The following is a 17909-nucleotide window of genomic DNA, read 5'->3' as shown; positions in this document are numbered from 1 at the left end:
TCTCAGATAGCAGTTCGGTTCTGTGAGGATCGCAGTTCAAACCTAACCTTACCCACTTAATGGCGCATGCGGTGCGGTGTACGGGGGTTTAAGCGAGAAGGGCTAGTAAGATTGGCATCATCATACTTTATTTAGTGATTTATTTAGTTAAGGTATCATAGTGGTTTTCCGGGTCAAGGTCCGGGTCCGAACCGGATCCGGGTATGAGCCCGAGTCCGGGTCCCAGTCCAAGTCAAAACCGAAATTCGTAATCACCAAACGTGTACCATGCGTCGTTGAAGAGTTCTGTTCTGGTCATCATCAGCAGTTCCACTTCATCAAATGCGACAGTTTTTAATATAAATGCTTGTTTTTATGATGAAAATACAAAAAAATCTATACGTATGCCATTAATATTTGAGGAGTTCCCTCGATTCCTTATGGATCCCATCATCAGAACTCGAGCTTGACAAAAATGTGGCTTAAAAACTTAACTTGTTTAACAAACATAACGAAAAGGAAAAATCGACAAACGTAAACTATGCGTCGTTGAAGAGTTCTGTTCTGATCATCATCAGCAGTTCCACTTCATCAAATGCAACAGTTTTTAATGAAAATGCTTGATTTTCTGATGTAAATGCAAAAATCTCTATACGCATGCCTTTAAGATTTGAGGAGTTCCCTTGATTCCTCATGGATCCCATCATCAGAACTCGAGCTTGACAAAAATGTGGCTTAAAAACTTAACTTGCTTAACAAACGTAACGAAGAGGACAAATCGCCAACCGTGAACTATGCGTCGTTGAAGAGTTCCGTTCTGATCATCATCAGCAGTTCCACTTCATCAAATGTCACTTTTTTGGATGTATATGCTTGATTTGTTGATAAAAACCCAAAAATCACTATATGTATGCCTTTAAGATTTGAGGAGTTCCCTCGATTCCTCATGGATCCCATCATCAGAACTGGGTTTTGATAAAAACGGGACCAATCTGTATGCATATACATTCAATCAAAAAAAGAATTTTCAAAATCGGTCTAGTAATGACGGAGATATGGAGTAACAAACATAAAAAAAAATAAAAAAAATAAAAAAAAACATACAACCGAATTGATAACCTCCTTCTTTGAGATTTGGAAGTCGGTTAAAAAGATCAACGTCGTGTCGTATCGGGCTGTCAAAGAGAAGGTGGAGGACCGCCAAACATGGAAATTGCTCCACCGACAAGAGTCATACTCTTAAATATATGATGATGATCGTAAATACCTACCTATGTATTAACAAAAAAAAGTCACTTGTAATTAGTTACTGCCTTTAAAAAGTATAAGTGCCTCAATGTTATTAGACTTTTTGATTCTTTAAAACGTCTTTAGGTCAATAAAGCAAGTGAAAAATTATTAGAGTTAGACCAAGAAAAGTCTGCAGCAATTTTGACAGCCCACGCAGTGCAAGTATTATTTATAAGTCATAATTTCATAGAAGTTTCTTCAAATCGACCTTATTAATAAGAGATTAAAAATATTGAAAATTATCTTAAAATATTTTAATCTAATATTTCATCTCATACGTTCAATAAGGCCCGGGACTAGACCTTTTTACCTGCACTGACAGTGGGCCTTCTTAGCAACAAGTACAAATTCAGAATAATTGGGAATAATAGGGAGCAACTGCTATTTTTGAATGCTGGGCCTTGTTACCCGCCGGGCCTCATATGCCTGCACCTCACCTACCTTATTTATTTGTTTTACAAGGGGAAAAGTTGTTGATTAACCGCTCGTGCTAATATTAATACCCAAACAAGCGAAACATTTTTTTTTATTAAATAGGAGGCAAACGAGCAGACGGATCACCTGGTGGTTAGCGATTACCGCCGCCCATGGACACCCGCAACACCAGAAGGGTTGCAAGCGCGTTGCCGACCTTTAAGATGGGGGTCTTTGAAGGTTTGAAGGTCGTATCGGACAGTTCGTTCCACAGTTTGGCTGTGCGAGGCAGGAAGCACATTAACAAATTCAAACATTCTAAAATTTAACCACGAGCGTAGCGAGTGGTTCGTAAAGTTAAACCTTGAGCGTAGTGAAGGTTTCAAGGAACGAAGGTTAAATAAAATTTTCACCACATCAGCTCGTAAAGGCCCTCTTGATTGTTCGAAACGGATAAGAAAAGTGGCATTTAATTTGATGCAAATTTTGAGTTATTACCGTAGGTAAATTGGATCAGTTGGTTGGTAATATTGACTTTAAAATGATAAATATTGAATAACGTTAGTTTGAAATTGATTTTATGATTAAGTAAATATTATCGGAGATCGCTCTTAAAAAATATATGTCGCTAGTCATTTATAACCTAAAAGCGCCAAATTACGCAAAATTATATTGACATGACACCTGTGTATTGAATTTGAAGAATACTTTAACAAGGGTAGTTATCTGTATGACAATGCACCTAAAATAATTTTCAAATGTATCTATTATTTCTATACTTAACACGATAACGAATTCTACGTAAACGAAACCGCGGGCAATCCCTAGTACATATAGAAATAAATAAGGGAAGGTAAGTTTCCATTAGTGTACTGTGTAAAATAACTATTTACCATTGATAATAATTTTATAAACGCTTTGCGTATTTTTAAGGGTACCGCGCTAACCGCTAGCCCGCGACCGTCGATCGCTGCCTCCTGCCACGGCGCACAGCGCGGCGCGCGCAAACGCCGCGCGTTTGAAATGTAACTTAATATAAGCTCGGAATGCATACTTACGTATCAGTATTTAGTGTCGCCGTGATTTTATATTTCTAATCTTTTGTGTGAGAAGTAAGATCTTTATTATGACCGTGTAATATTAACTCTACAAACTTTAATTCAATATTGGCTATACTGCTTAACGAGAAATCAATATCTAGACAAGCACATTGTCTACATTTCTAACTTTTTACATGTATACTAAGTTGATAGATAATATCGTAATTTTGCAATATCAGCTACTCTAATTCTGTATTTACATAATAATTCCTGTTTTTACGTTCACCAGAAAGCAGCTGTTCCAGATTTCTAAAAACCGAATATTGTGAATAAATTAAAGTGTTATTGAATATGTTAAAGTTTTTTGTAACTTTAATTTTATATTTAGATAGTTATTTAGCAAAAATTGAAAATTTAAATATGGCCGAACGCTCCACCTAAAATTTTCTAACTTTTTACATGAATGTTATTTAACATGCTTACAATAACATATCAAAAAAGAAAAAACTTTAATGTTATCAAAACCCATTTTTGTTCCACCGCTGGTCTACTTAAACTGTTTTAGACAAGTTTTCACAGACAATCAAATATGACATTGATATATGAAGGCGGTTTGTTTAAAAGGGCCTATCTGATTCGGTCAAATTGTGTTTTTTGAAAAACAAATTATAGCCAGCCTTTGAGTATGGTGCTTTACGCACACTAGCGTCCCAACCCCTCCCCCAGCCGCAATCTCCTTTTAGTATGAAATATATTAACTATGTCCCGGTCGACGGTTTTTTTTAATCCCAAAAGTATGTAAAGTATGGCGATTAGGAAGGTGTATACTCACCCGTCAGCGGCACCAGGGTGACCCGTAAGTTGTGCAGCTGCGGCGTGTGGCCGTGCAGGGCGCCGCCCTCCAGCCAGAGGCGGGAGAGCGGCGCCCCCAGCGCCTCGTCCAGGGCTCCGTACCACACCAGCACGTACTGTTCTACAATAGAGACACTCACCCGTCAGCGGCACCAGGGTGACCCGGAAGTTGTGCAGCTGCGGCGTGTGGCCGTGCAGGGCGCCGCCCTCCAGCCAGAGGCGGGAGAGCGGCGCCCCCAGCGCCTCGTCCAGGGCTCCGTACCACACCAGCACGTACTGTTCTACAATAGAGACCCTCACCCGTCAGCGGCACCAGGGTGACCCGGAAGTTGTGCAGCTGCGGCGTGTGGCCGTGCAGGGCGCCGCCCTCCAGCCAGAGGCGGGAGAGCGGCGCCCCCAGCGCCTCGTCCAGGGCTCCGTACCACACCAGCACGTACTGTTCTACAATAGAGCCCCTCACCCGTCAGCGGCACCAGGGTGACCCGGAAGTTGTGCAGCTGCGGCGTGTGGCCGTGCAGGGCGCCGCCCTCCAGCCAGAGGCGGGAGAGCGGCGCCCCCAGCGCCTCGTCCAGGGCTCCGTACCACACCAGCACGTACTGTTCTACAATAGAGACCCTCACCCGTCAGCGGCACCAGGGTGACCCGGAAGTTGTGCAGCTGCGGCGTCTGGCCGTGCAGGGCGCCGCCCTCCAGCCAGAGGCGGGAGAGCGGCGCCCCCAGCGCCTCGTCCAGGGCTCCGTACCACACCAGCACGTACTGTTCTACAATAGAGACCCTCACCCGTCAGCGGCACCAGGGTGACCCGGAAGTTGTGCAGCTGCGGCGTGTGGCCGTGCAGGGCGCCGCCCTCCAGCCAGAGGCGGGAGAGCGGCGCCCCCAGCGCCTCGTCCAGGGCTCCGTACCACACCAGCACGTACGGGGCGTACACGTTGTTCTGGAACAATTTATGTCATATAGGGAGCAAATCTAATTATTTGCTTATGCTCTGAAAGTGGCTTATAATTTATCCATGAAGCGGGCTGAAAGTTATACTTTTCTGCCCTAGGGCGTTTGATTTTCCATGTATTTTTTTTTAACGAAAAGCAATGAAAACTCAGTTCTAAATGGATTTAGTACATATATTTTTTCCATTTTGATATTTAACTCCGTTGACCGCGTAAACTGAAGAGGCCGGTTCGATTCCGGCCTCGGCAACCAGAGGGCGTGGTCACTTTTTCTTTAGTATATGACATCTGTCACTTACCTAAAGGGGCCCACAGATTACCAGTTAGCCGGACGTCAGCCTGTCAGTTAAACGCAAACTTTGACAGCTTCGAACAGCTGACAGGCTGATATCGACTGGCGAACTGGTAATCTGTGGGCCCCTTTAGCAGTGACATTAATGCGGACAGTCCAATGTCCGCAATGCTCGCCCCCTGGAGTCTTGATGAAGGAGGTGTAGATCTCGTGGGGGGGATCCAGGATGCGTTGCTCCCCCCACTGCCCCCCGTCATGTTTATAATGTGTAACTTACCTTAGCAGTGACGTTGATGCGGACAGTCCAATGTCCGCCATGCTCGCCCCCTGGTGTCTTGATGAAGGAGGTGTAGATCTCGTGGGGGGATCCAGGATGCGTTGCTCCCCCCACTGCCCCCCGTCATGTTTATAATGTGTAACTTACCTTAGCAGTGACGTTGATGCGGACAGTCCAATGTCCGCCATGCTCGCCCCCTGGTGTCTTGATGAAGGAGGTGTAGATCTCGTGGGGGGATCCAGGATGCGTTGCTCCCCCCACTGCCCCTGTCATGTTTATAATGTGTAACTTGCCTTAGCAGTGACATTAATGCGGACAGTCCAATGTCCGCCATGCTCGCCCCCTGGTGTCTTGATGAAGGAGGTGTAAATCTCGTGGGGGGGATCCAGGATGCGCTGCTCCCCCCACTGCCCCTGTCATGTTTATAATGTGTAACTTACCTTAGCAGTGACATTGATGCGGACAGTCCAATGTCCGCCATGCTCGCCGCCCCCTGGTGTCTTGATGAAGGAGGTGTACATCTCGTAGGGGGGATCCTGGATGCGTTGCTCCCCCCACTGCCCTCGTCATGTTTATAATGTGTAACTTACCTTAGCAGTGACGTTGATGCGGACAGTCCAATGTCCGCCATGCTCGCCCCCTGGTGTCTTGATGAAGGAGGTGTAGACCTCGTGGGGGGGGATCCAGGATGCGTTGCTCCCCCCACTGCCCCCCGTCACGTTTATAATGTGTAATTTACCTTAGCCGTGACATTAATGCGAACAGTCCAATGTCCGCCATGCTCGCCCCCCGGTGTCTTGATGAAGGAGGTGTAGATCTCATGGGGGGGATCCAGGATGCGTTGCTCCCCCCACTACCCCCGTCATGTTTATAATGTGTAACTTACCTTAGCCGTGACGTTGATGCGGACAGTCCAATGTCCGCCATGCTCGCCCCCTGGTGTCTTGATGAAGGAGGTGTAGATATCGTGGGGGGGATCCAGGATGCGTTGCTCCCCCCACTGCCCCCCGTCATGTTTATAATGTGTAACTTACCTTAGCCGTGACGTTGATGCGGACAGTCCAATGTCCGCCATGCTCGCCCCCTGGTGTCTTGATGAAGGAGGTGTCCTCGTAGGGGGGATCCTGGATGCGTTGCTCCCCCCACTGCCCCCGTCATGTTTATAATGTGTAACTTACCTTAGCAGTGACGTTGATGCGGACAGTCCAATGTCCGCCATGCTCGCCCCCCGGTGTCTTGATGAAGGAGGTGTAGATCTCGTGGGGGGAGATCAAGGATGCGTCGCTCCCCCCACTGCCCCCCGTCATGTTTATAATGTGTAACTTACCTTAGCAGTGTCGTTGAGGCGGACAGTCCAATGTCTGCCATGTTCGCCCCCTGGTGTCTTGATGAAGAAGGTGTCCTCGTGGGGGGATCCAGGATGCGTGGCCCCCCCACTGCCCCCCGTCATGTTTATAATGTGTAACTTACCTTAGCAGTGACGTTGATGCGGACAGTCCAATGTCCGCCATGCTCGCCCCCTGGTGTCTTGATGCAGGAGGTGTAGATCTCGTGGTGGGGATCCAGGATGCGTTGCTCCCCCCACTGCCCCCCGTCATGTTTATAATGTGTAACTTACCTTAGCAGTGACGTTGATGCGGACAGTCCAATGTCCGCCATGCTCGCCCCCCGGTGTCTTGATGAAGGATGTGTAGATCTCGTGGGGGGGATCCAGGATGCGTTGCTCCCCCCACTGTTCCCCGTCATGCTGCAGCCAGCCGTAGGAGGGGAGGTTATCGCCCTGGTCGCACCAATGTCTAAAACATATTTAAAACTATATTTTAGGATGGGTACTATATATTTTTTTATTTATCAGCAGAAAAATACTTCATAAACGCGCTACAAAACTTAATTAGCTAATAATCGTTTGTCCTTATCTGTCATTTTGACTCATGTATTTGTACGAAAGGGATAAGAAATAATTTAATTAAATCAGGCCCGTAAACTTTTATGAATAGGGGGGAAAATGTACAGCAAAACAGCAATCTGCTATGTAGGTTGAAGGATCTTTTTAACCTCTAGCCGCCCATACGTCAAACCTTGCCAAGCAAAATGAAACTTTGATATAGTCAACACAAAGTTCAAATTAGAATGGAACAGGAGAACTTTTTATAGGTCTCTCGGCGGCAAGAGGATAAGGGATGATAAAATAGCATATTACGATACAAGTGCGAAAAGTAGGAAATTCGCAATGAGTGGCGTTAAATTGAAACACGACCGAAGGGAGTGTTTTAAATCGACACAAGTTGCGAATTACCTTTTCGCACATGTATTGTACAATGTTTACAGTACATATGGCCCTTTAAATTTTTGACATAGGCATGTATTGCCCTTAATACCGCCATAGTGTGGTAAAGTGGCACCATATGTACTGTAAAATATATTTTATGAACCTCATCTGAATGTTTTTCCGTGTTACATCCATGTGATATTTAATAAATTATTACTTATGTACCCAATATCATTTGATATTTACCACTAGCTTTTCAGTGAAGGAAAACATCGTGAGAAAACCTGCATACAGCTTCGAAGAAATTCGAAGTCTCCTCTGGCTCCGTGTACAGCCTCTTGGGTACCAATCCGTTACAATCTTACACCATTTTTCCCGCCTGTCTCTCAGCATGTGGCCTGCCCATCTCCACTTCTGCTGGTCTATTTCTATTTTGGTTTGGACGTATATAGGCTTAATTATTATTATTATCACCTGATGCCCTTCTGCGCCACGCTGGTCAAGTCATACCACATGAGCCCAAAGACGGGGGAGCGGGGCTCTCGGCTCTTCATACCCAGGTACACTCCAGGCCGGTACGTGCCCCAATACCGGCTCGGGACAGCCAGACCTGTCTCTGATACTATCTGGAATTGAAAGAATTACTGGCATTTTACATATGATCTGTGAAAGGGTTCTGGTGTTAATTTTCACACAACCACTACCTACCTAGTTTAGTTAGTAACTATTAAGTTACCAAACTAGCTCTGCTTCGTGTTGTCCAACAAAATCGAAACTCATCCAGGAATTGACTTTTCCCGGCCTCTACAATAATGTACTATTGAAATAGTGCTGCAATCCAGTTATTAGCCTTTTTTTGCGTTCCTCTAAATTTGACCATGAGTATACAGTATTTATTTATTGAATATGGTGAAAACGTAAATACAATTACGCTATTAGGTGCAAATATGTTTATCCTAATCAACACATTCATAAAAACGTATTTCTGACTTAAAACCTATTTAAGATTACCACCAGATGATGTCACCGGCCGGCTAATACTCTGTCAACACTCCTAAACCACTGTTTGTAGAGAACACAGTCGTAAAACAAGAAAAAATGTTACCACATAACAACATACCTTTTCATCGCTGAAAGGGGTGTTCACCCTGGTTTCCAAGTACCCTAAGGTCCCAACGTACACAGCAACAGTTAAACACACGGATCCTATCACAGTTTTCCATCCTGAGAGAACTTTTAGTGTGCGGCTGCCAGTACCATTGTCACTGCTTGCGGAACTACTACTAGTCCCGTTACCACGATGTGTATGCTGTATATGAACGGTTTTCCTATTCCGAACCATCGTTTTACACTTAAATAAGCTTTAACTAGTTACATATGTGCTTAATTGACGTGGTTTCTTGAGTTGTCTATAGGTTTTTTGTGTTTGACCTGTCGGCGTTTGTATGGTCAATGCAGCAAACGTCAATACGTGCGACGTTTTGACAGCAAACTGAGCTGACAGATTTCTGTCGTTCCAAAATGAATACTTAGAACAATAACGTTATAGAAGGTTATTAAATATTTGATAGGTTTAATTATAAAATAAATATCACAATAAATTATAACAAATTTTTTGAAACAATACATGAATGTATAAATAAAATTAAGCCTGTAGAAGCTTTTCATGAATTTTTGTAATTTTGCAACTGGCAACCTAAACGTTTATCAATGCCATAAAAACTGGAAAAGAAATATAAAATAAAAATATTTCTTCATAATTTTGCGCAAATGGCTGTAATGGCATTTTGTTTGTACAAAATCAACCAGTAACAGGTGATAATGGACTCTCATTTTAACTATGAAGGTAAATGAAGAAATTATTTATTAAACAAATAATTTGAATTCGCTGATGTTGTATTCGTAAGCTTATGAAGTGTTTTTAACTGCGTTGTTCTACAAAAATTGCTTCAGTTGCTACACTATACTATTATATACCTAATCGAAATACTTAACTATTTGTTTTTATGTTAACCTTTTCGATTTTCGCTCACTTATTTATTGCAAATATATTGCTGTTTGTCTTAAAGAAATAAATGTATTAAACGTTTATTTACATAGTATAGATGCATTTTGGATGTTTTCAGTTTCACTTATTTTACTACGGCCAGATTGTGAAAACATGTAACTTGAAAATAATGATTTTTATTATTTGATTTGACTACGGTACAATATGGGTACAATACAAGCATGTGGTGTCATGTCCTATCGGGAGATGGCGCTAGCTGTCTTATTGTGAAACTAGGGAATACAGCGTCCTGTTTATATGGAGATTATAGTTGGTTGAAAATGATTTCGTATTTTAATAGATTAAGTATAGAATTCTTTTCAAAATAAGTATTAACTTTGGAAATTAAGATATCTAAATTATGTTTCTGTATGCGAGTACAAAAAGATGTCAAAACAAATAAAAAACATGAAAACAAACAAAATGCAGGTAGCATCGATACAAACGCATATTTGCAAATGGCCGCGCCACCTGTCTGCTCGCTGGATGGAGCAGAGTCGCAGCGCGGTCGGTAAAGCAGCTAGGGCGCGCCCCCGTCCTCCGCGGCCCTCGCCCCGCGCCCGACGCGGACCGAACCCCAGTACGATCGAGCGAGACGGGCCGGGCGTACCTGCTACCAACGACCGTACAATGCGTCACACTACGCGATTATGAGGCGAACGCGACTATTTTCCTCAAATAATCAGTGAAATAATGTAAAACGTTCGTCAAAAAGTAACTACAAGCCGCCGCGGCGTCACCTGCGTGCCCGCTCCGTTGTCCTCCCGCCGGCCGGCGGACGCTGCACGCGACTACGCTTCCAATAAAAAAAAAACTAAAATTTCGATGTCAGTGAGCGTGAGGACTCTAGTGTCAGTGTAGTGTAGTTTTAAAATAGTTAAATGGATAAACGGCGTGCAATGTTCGTATGAGGAAGAAAGGCAACCGGAACATCGTAAGTGGAGAGTTCGCTCTCAGTGTTAATTCTGTTGTGTCAGAGCAGAAATGCGGGGTAGCTCGCCCCTGTACCCGGAGGTTTTAACATACGAGTGGGGAGGCCGCTGAGCGCACTACGGAGGTACGGAGGTCTATCCCTCGTATACTCACTCAATGTTTTTTATCCCGAGCAGGTCTCTTTCCGAACCCCGTTTTTTGTGCGGCGTATTTTTTGGAGGGAATGTTTACGAATCGATATCTTGTAGGTTATGATACTCTAGTATCCGTAGCTTGCATTTTAGCGTTATCGCTTTGAGATTATGTTGCGCTCGATTGTGAAAGTAAACTTAAGTTGATAAATATCGGGACAAAAACCCATCTCCGTAATAAAAGAGCTTTGCTTACAATCAAAACACACCCAATTTCAAATCAATAATAACATAATCGTAACACTTTCTTGCATGGGCAGCACGATTAATGAAAATTTAGTAGACACCCACGATAACAAAGTGTAGTAACTCCAAAATCAATAATTTGCCGCGCTGTCCAAAAAAACTGGAACGCTGTATACGGTGTTTAGGTAACCTCAAAACTTGTTTGACTGAGCCTCCCGTGATCAAATGATGAAACACCAACGTATAGTAAAGTTTTATTATTAAAATACGTTAAAGACATTACTGAAATGCCCGCACAATGTCAATATTTGGGCAAGTGTCATACAATGTTATTGTTATGTCATATGTAAATAAAAAACAAGTCGAAAGCAAATTTGTATATACTAATCTACAAATAAACGATAACAAAGAATATATTTAATTTAATGTGAACTCGAAATCATGCTTAGCAAATAAAGGAAAAATATAAATACGCATATAATTAAACTCGCCCGATAAACACAACCTTACAAATCTTACAATATTTTGTTGAATTTTACAGATTTTGAACTAAAATTTTGTCCTATCGTAAAGAAAAATTTAAATAAATTATTTATGTTCCATCGCGAATTCCCCAATTAAAGATAAATAATTTCATTGTGTGGTTAACACAAAATAAAAAGTCATAATTTAATTAATCTAAAAGGAAACATTGGTAACCACAACAAACAAACAAAACTACAAACCATAACAATAGCAACAACTCATGTTGCAACCGTAACAAGAACCAATTGACGATTTACTAATGCAATTGTCATTTGTATCAATATCATTTGATTCGATCAAAATGCATTAGATGTATAAAGATCAATTGTCTGTTTAGAAATCGAATTTTCGTCTGAACACTTAATATTATGTAATATATTAAATTAAATAGATGTACCTACACTTTAACTAGACGTAACTAATTATGTTACATTCATTTTCTATACATAATTATAATTTCAAGAACCTTCACAGGACTTAAGGACCTACTAATGTGATTTTAAAAGTACTAAAATCATCTACAAATTAATCCGAATATGTTGACAAAAGTGATAAGCATCCAAAGCCAAATCAGTCAGCATTGTTAATATGTACAATCGACGTCAAAGATATGTTTACACTTTTCGCCTTATTACAAAGGAGTAAGGTGCAAAAGTGTATACATATCTTTGAAACTGTACAGTGCAGGGGAATCACAATCAATGACTGCGACAAGGATTGGAGTAACTATAAGGGTTCGATAGTTTCGACGTAATATAATTCATCCCCAAAAACGAACAGCGGTGGGAATGAGTGTATAGACCAAAATGTAGAAACATTGAAATTGAGAATCAGAATTTATTTATTTGCATTGATACAGTATGGGGATGTTACAATATAAGTGTTACAGATCATGTACCTAGAAGCAAATGAACCGTGGCTTATATTGCAACAGTTTATAAGCGGCATCGAAATCTAATGGGAATGATGTATTATAAAATTAGAATTTTTGTAATGTAAATGCTCATTTTTTAATAAATGTATGATAGAATCTTATGTTACTGTCGGGTAGAGATAACTCGAACAGTAAGGCTACATCGAAATAAGGCTGATCAAGATGATTTTACTCAATTCGAGCATTTTTGACAGATTAGCTTTAACCACAGTATAATAAAGAGTACTAACGTACAGTATGGACACTCCCTGCCTCCCGTTGAAAGTTCCGCCCACCCGCTCTCGGTTACCTCACAGTTACCGGCTGGCAAGGACGCGACGACGCGGTGCGCAGAGCGGAGGCCACGTAAAATATTCAAATATTAAACAAATATTTACAAAACCTATCAGATCACACTGAAACCAATACAATACCTATATGAACAAAAAATCATGTTTTAAACTTACGTAATATGTTGGTGGCCTGAATTTCCTTACAAAATTTTCGTTACTTTGTTTATACTGATTTAAAATAGGATACTATTATATAAATTGAGCTTAGATACCCACCTTATAACATAATGAGATTCTTATTTCTTCCTAATTCGCGCAATGAGTTTTGAGTAATTGAGGTCATCGAACTTGACAACAAACTGGCGAGAACCCTCGCACGTCTTATCTCACTCACACAAGCATGGTACGCGTTCACCTACACGAGCTTAGACGTGTGCGTAGGAACGCGTTTGTTTCATACATTTGATCGCCAGTGTCCGGGGTGTGCTTTAACCAAGAAGCCAAAGTTATACCTACATCGGGCACGTACCTGCGTCGGGAGTGTTAGGATAGATCGTCGGGTGACAAGCAAAACTCACTAAGTACTATCAAAAAATTAAAGTAACAATGCACTTTATTACACTTGTAACACGGTTTATTGTCCAATAATTTCAATGATGTTAGTTAGTGACTTACTCGGGCTACAAATCCTAACAAACTACATACATAAGATAAGTTCAACAGCGCATACACATATACACATTCTGCATGTGTTACACAGTGTTGTGGTGATATAGGTATTGTAACCTAGGAAGGTAACTTTTCTGAGGGCCTACCACGTTCGACGTGTTGCCTCCTTTACGGTTACCATCAGTTTGTCACTGACATAAACGCCGTCGAGAACGTAATTTACTTTCTATACATCCCGCTCGCACTCGCATATTAGTGCAAACGGGATGTATAGAAAGTAAATTACGTTCTCGACGGCGTTTATGTCAGTGACAAACTGATGGTAACCGTACAGGTCGTACATACGTGCGAATTCAAAAGTACGACAGCGAGAGGCGGTAGGCCCTCTGATACGAGCATACTTTTACAGATTTGGAAATATTCTATCTTACAACTAACAATTTTGCAAAGGCAAACGGGTGGTGTTTTGTACACAGAGTGCTAAACATCGCCTTAAGGTACACTATATTTCCCATGCCAAACTAGTACATATGTCATATTGGACTGTTTATTGGCCACGATAACTTCTTGGCACGGCGTGGCACAGCGCGACACAAGAAATAGCGATGCCACGCTAAATGCATTTATTTTCGTACCTGATTTGAAGATATGTAATTTGTTTAATTATAGATCTAATTTTTTCAATGGTATTCCAGCGTGAGGTCTGTGGCAATGAAAACTCTTCTTCATCGCGTTATCCCGGCATTTTGCCATGGCTCATGAGAGCCTGGAGTCTTGACAACTAATCCCATGATTTGACGTAGGCACTAGTTTTTACGAAAGCCATCTGACCTTCCAACCCAGAGGTGAAACTAGGCCTTATTGGGATTAGTCCGGTTTCCTCACGATGTTTTCCTTCATCGAAAAGCGACTGGCAAATATCAAATGATATTTCGTACATAAGTTCCGAAAAACTCCTTGGTAAGAGCCGGGGTTTGAACCCGCGACCTCCGGAATGAAAGTCGCACGCTCTTACCGCTAGGCTACCAGCGCTGGCAATGAAAACTTTAAGAATCCGTCTTTACCTTCGCCTGTCACTTCGATCAGAGAAAGCTTAGTAGTTGATCTCCACGGTGAGGTCACGTTCAAACACAGATCTTAATTAACGAGGGATCCCTGTCAAAGCTTTGGGTTCAGAATGTTGGACATAGTTACATTAGGCTATCCCGTGATTCCCGCCAAATAATGTTATGAACAAAATAAAAGTTAAAGTTTCTCTAAAGATTAATCGTCTTGATTCAGTATTTATAAATTATCTAAAACATTGAATATATGTGGCTTATTTCCATCAGAGAATTATCCTTTCCTTATGCTTCATGTCACATGTGCAATAAAGAAAACTCTATCAAAATTTCTATGGAATTTCTCTTGGAATTAAAAAAAATGATCCTTATTGCACTTGAAGCATAATGACCCTTCTACGATGGAAGGCCACATACAATAAACGTAGACACCTAAAATCCTATCTGTTTGTGTGAAAACTTTCAACAAAGTTATAGGAATGTATGAATATCCATACCTTGTTGACAAAAATCATGAAATATGATTCAAGCGATTTCACTACATATTGTGTCTCGCTTGTCGTCAATAGTCTCAAAGTATGTACAAACATCCCAAATACAAAGATATGAGATTTAATGGTTAACCAACCAAATCCAAAAGCGCCTGGATCTGTCACTGAACGAACTGACTTCAACGGGAGAAAACAATATTTATTACAACACTATTAAATAAATACAAAACATTAAATTAGCCTAAAAATAATAATATAAATTATCTCTAAACTAAATAAATTTAAAATAAAATACAAAGGCATAACAATACGTAATGAAGATCAACATCGCTGCGTGCTACGTCACGCGTTTTCACTGCACTTTCCCAAAGTCAACCGTCTGTCGCGTTCAATGGCATTATTTACTGATTTATAATCAGAATGCATTATATTTCGTTTTAAATATTTTCATAGATTAAAATTACAATAATGAAATGCATGTGCAACAAAATTAAAGGTAAATACTAAATAGGTATCACTGTGATCAATAACAATCAACTTTAGGTAGATGGATATCATAGAAAAATGCCAGTAAGTTCGAAAGAAATGAGTGTTTTTTGTCACCCATAATGTCATAAACGCTATCAAGCTACAGGGTCATATAAAATATATAAAGAAATGATGGGCATACAAAACCTCACGTATTCACTTATTGAACTTACTGTGGAACTAGGTCGATCTGTGTAAAATTGTCCTATGATATTGATTTATTACACTAGAAACTGGAGAGAATTAATCAAGAAAGAACTTTGTCTGAAGATCTCTTAACGACATAAAAGACATATTATGTCTAAGGAGGCTTAGCCAAAGATGACAATCGTTGATAGAAAACGCCAATCGAAACTTAAATAATGTATGGTAACAAGTGGCTACTGTGTTGCCTCCCTATCACACTTACATACGAATTTACAACTACAACAGAGAGGCAACACGTCGACCATGGTTCGCGGTAGGCCCTCTGCCATTCCGATACATTGCATCTTTTCGTTTGACGTTTATCGATGTAAGCTTGTCATCTTGGCAAGGCTCCCAGGATAGTAATGCCCAAATCATCGGTCCAAAAGCTACTAAACATGACCATTGTCCAACTAGAAACAAAATACAATAATCACTCGCTTGCCTTTATCCCATTCACTTGGGGTCGGCGCAGCATGACTTTTTCTCCCACACTTCTCTCTCGCCCTTCATCTCATATTCTCATCATTCACTTACGTTCGTTTTATTTCGTCTCTCACACAGTCCATCCACCTTTTCCTCGGTTTTCCTCTCCCGTTAATTCGCTCCACATTCATTAGAAAAAAAATACAATATCTAAATATTACTTACTGTATGGATTTATGGGTGGCCGATATGTTAAGAGGTGAGGTAAAACTTACCTTATGCTTCGTTTTTTTTAGCATTAGAAATTAGGTAAACAATCTTGATGTGTCTTTTAATTGAAAAACACATTTTAAAAATCAGTTACGGCAAATATATAACAATTGGACGTAGTTTAGGGTAAAAGATCCAATCCACAAAAATCTGTTAGTAAAATTTGAACTTTCTGTCAAAGGGAAAAGTCATTCATTTAAATGACAAATTTTAGAGGATGGATCTTTTACACTAAACTACGTCCAATTATGAATCTAATACGATCATTTATATTCTTCTGCTTTCATAAGTAATAGTTACTGATTATTAAAAAGCGTTTTTCAATTAAAAGACATGTCAAGACCGCTTACCTTCTTGCAAGTTCTTTGTAATGCTAAAAAAACGAACTATAATTAATGTGTTCTTATCCTTGCATACCTATATTATTGCATTTTTTTATGTTTACACGACGTGCTGTCATGGTAACGTTGTAATGGTCTTCCACACATCGGTGACTGACACAACTGATGGAAAATTTTAATTAGTAGCATTAGATAATGTATTGTTGTTGGTTTAAATTACATTACTTATCAATTACTGTACGAAGCATAGATGTGCAACACGATTGCATTTGTGGTTGTTTTCATTTTATTGCGGTTAATCGGCGGAAAAGAAGCAAACAAGTATAAATATTATTACTATAACATTTACAACTCCTGGATCATACTTATACATATACTTATGTTTGAATTGTTTGATGCTATGGGGCTATTCATAAATTACGTCATTTCAAATTAGGGAGGGGGGGTGTCTGGACATCGGATGATGGTAGCATGCCGTAGGAGGAAACAGAGTCATTCAAAGCATGACTTTTTGATGATTTTAGGGGGGGGGGGGGGTCAAAAATCGTCAAAAATCGATGACGTAATTTATGGACAGCCCTTATGAAGAAAACAAAGATATGTTTTAAAACTAGCAAACTCCCTACATCACATACAGTGATTTTAAAACAGGTTTTTGAACCAAAAGCAACCACCATCCGATCAAATAAGGTGTAACAAGTGTTTGAAATACGCAAATTGGACCATATATTTACTTATATATTAAACAGTGCGGTCGTTTTTGTCTCACTGGATAAAACTTTAACTCATTAAAATTACTAGGCAAGAGCCTGGTAAGGGTCAAAAACGTCATATAAAATTGGCATGTCTTCTGTAGACATTATAAATTGTCTAAGACTTTCATCATATAAAAAATATGTTTTTTTTACATAACTTATACATTCCACGACTCTTCCCTTTCCGAACAGACTCTATAATATAACATGCCTTGTTATGTTAAAAAACAGTTTTTAAATTATTCCCATAAACACGTTACACAAGGATTATCTTATCCCACATTAAACCCAAAAGCAAACCTTTTAAAACTGACTCAATCGTCACGAGCGACATTACGGTCACTCGGGGCTCAAGATCGTTTTATTACCTGCTACCTTCGGCACAAAAGAACAAATATTTGGACACAAATAGCCGATACTTCCTTTAAATGTACGCAACAATGGCTATAGTCGATAGGATGCAGATGCGGCGGGTTATTTCGGAAGTTAATACGAATACGTAGCTCCGTAATACGTGCATTAATATGTATTAAATATCCAGGGCCTACCGCGAACCATATTCGACGTGTTGCCTCGCTGTCACACTTAAGTACGAATTTACAAGTGCGACAGAGAGGCAACACGTGATTCACGGTAGGCCCCCAGGTTGGATTAGAAATGCTGAGTGCTATTGTTGCTTGTTTACAATAATATTAAGTAGAAATTATTATAATTTTTTATTGAAAACTGTTTCAAGC

At 40.6% G+C, this 17909-nt stretch overlaps 2 protein-coding genes across 2 annotated transcripts in view; one reads left to right on the top strand and one right to left on the bottom strand.

Moving 5' to 3' along the window:
* The window catches only part of LOC134676305 (mannosyl-oligosaccharide glucosidase), a 40372-nt gene extending 31541 nt beyond the window's left edge, over window positions 1-8831 (bottom strand). Inside the window, exons 1-4 of the mRNA XM_063534679.1 lie at window positions 8478-8831; window positions 7832-7983; window positions 6707-6884; window positions 4356-4509 (exon numbers count right to left, since the gene is read on the bottom strand). Of these exons, the coding sequence (XP_063390749.1) occupies window positions 4356-4509; window positions 6707-6884; window positions 7832-7983; window positions 8478-8699 (706 nt within the window). The 5' untranslated portion in view covers window positions 8700-8831. The remainder of the gene's footprint in view (window positions 1-4355; window positions 4510-6706; window positions 6885-7831; window positions 7984-8477) is intronic.
* Window positions 8832-9962: 1131 nt separating this feature from the next.
* Window positions 9963-17909, top strand: part of LOC134676264 (LIM domain-binding protein 2) — an 89117-nt gene continuing 81170 nt past the window's right edge. Inside the window, exon 1 of the mRNA XM_063534622.1 lies at window positions 9963-10338. Within this exon, the coding sequence (XP_063390692.1) occupies window positions 10312-10338 (27 nt within the window). The 5' untranslated portion in view covers window positions 9963-10311. The remainder of the gene's footprint in view (window positions 10339-17909) is intronic.

Source organism: Cydia fagiglandana, chromosome 24 (assembly GCF_963556715.1).
Source record: "Cydia fagiglandana chromosome 24, ilCydFagi1.1, whole genome shotgun sequence".
NCBI classification, from domain to species: Eukaryota; Metazoa; Arthropoda; class Insecta; order Lepidoptera; family Tortricidae; genus Cydia; species Cydia fagiglandana.
The sequence above is the reverse complement of the archived record's forward strand: the minus strand, read 5'-3'. Positions and strand labels throughout refer to the sequence as shown.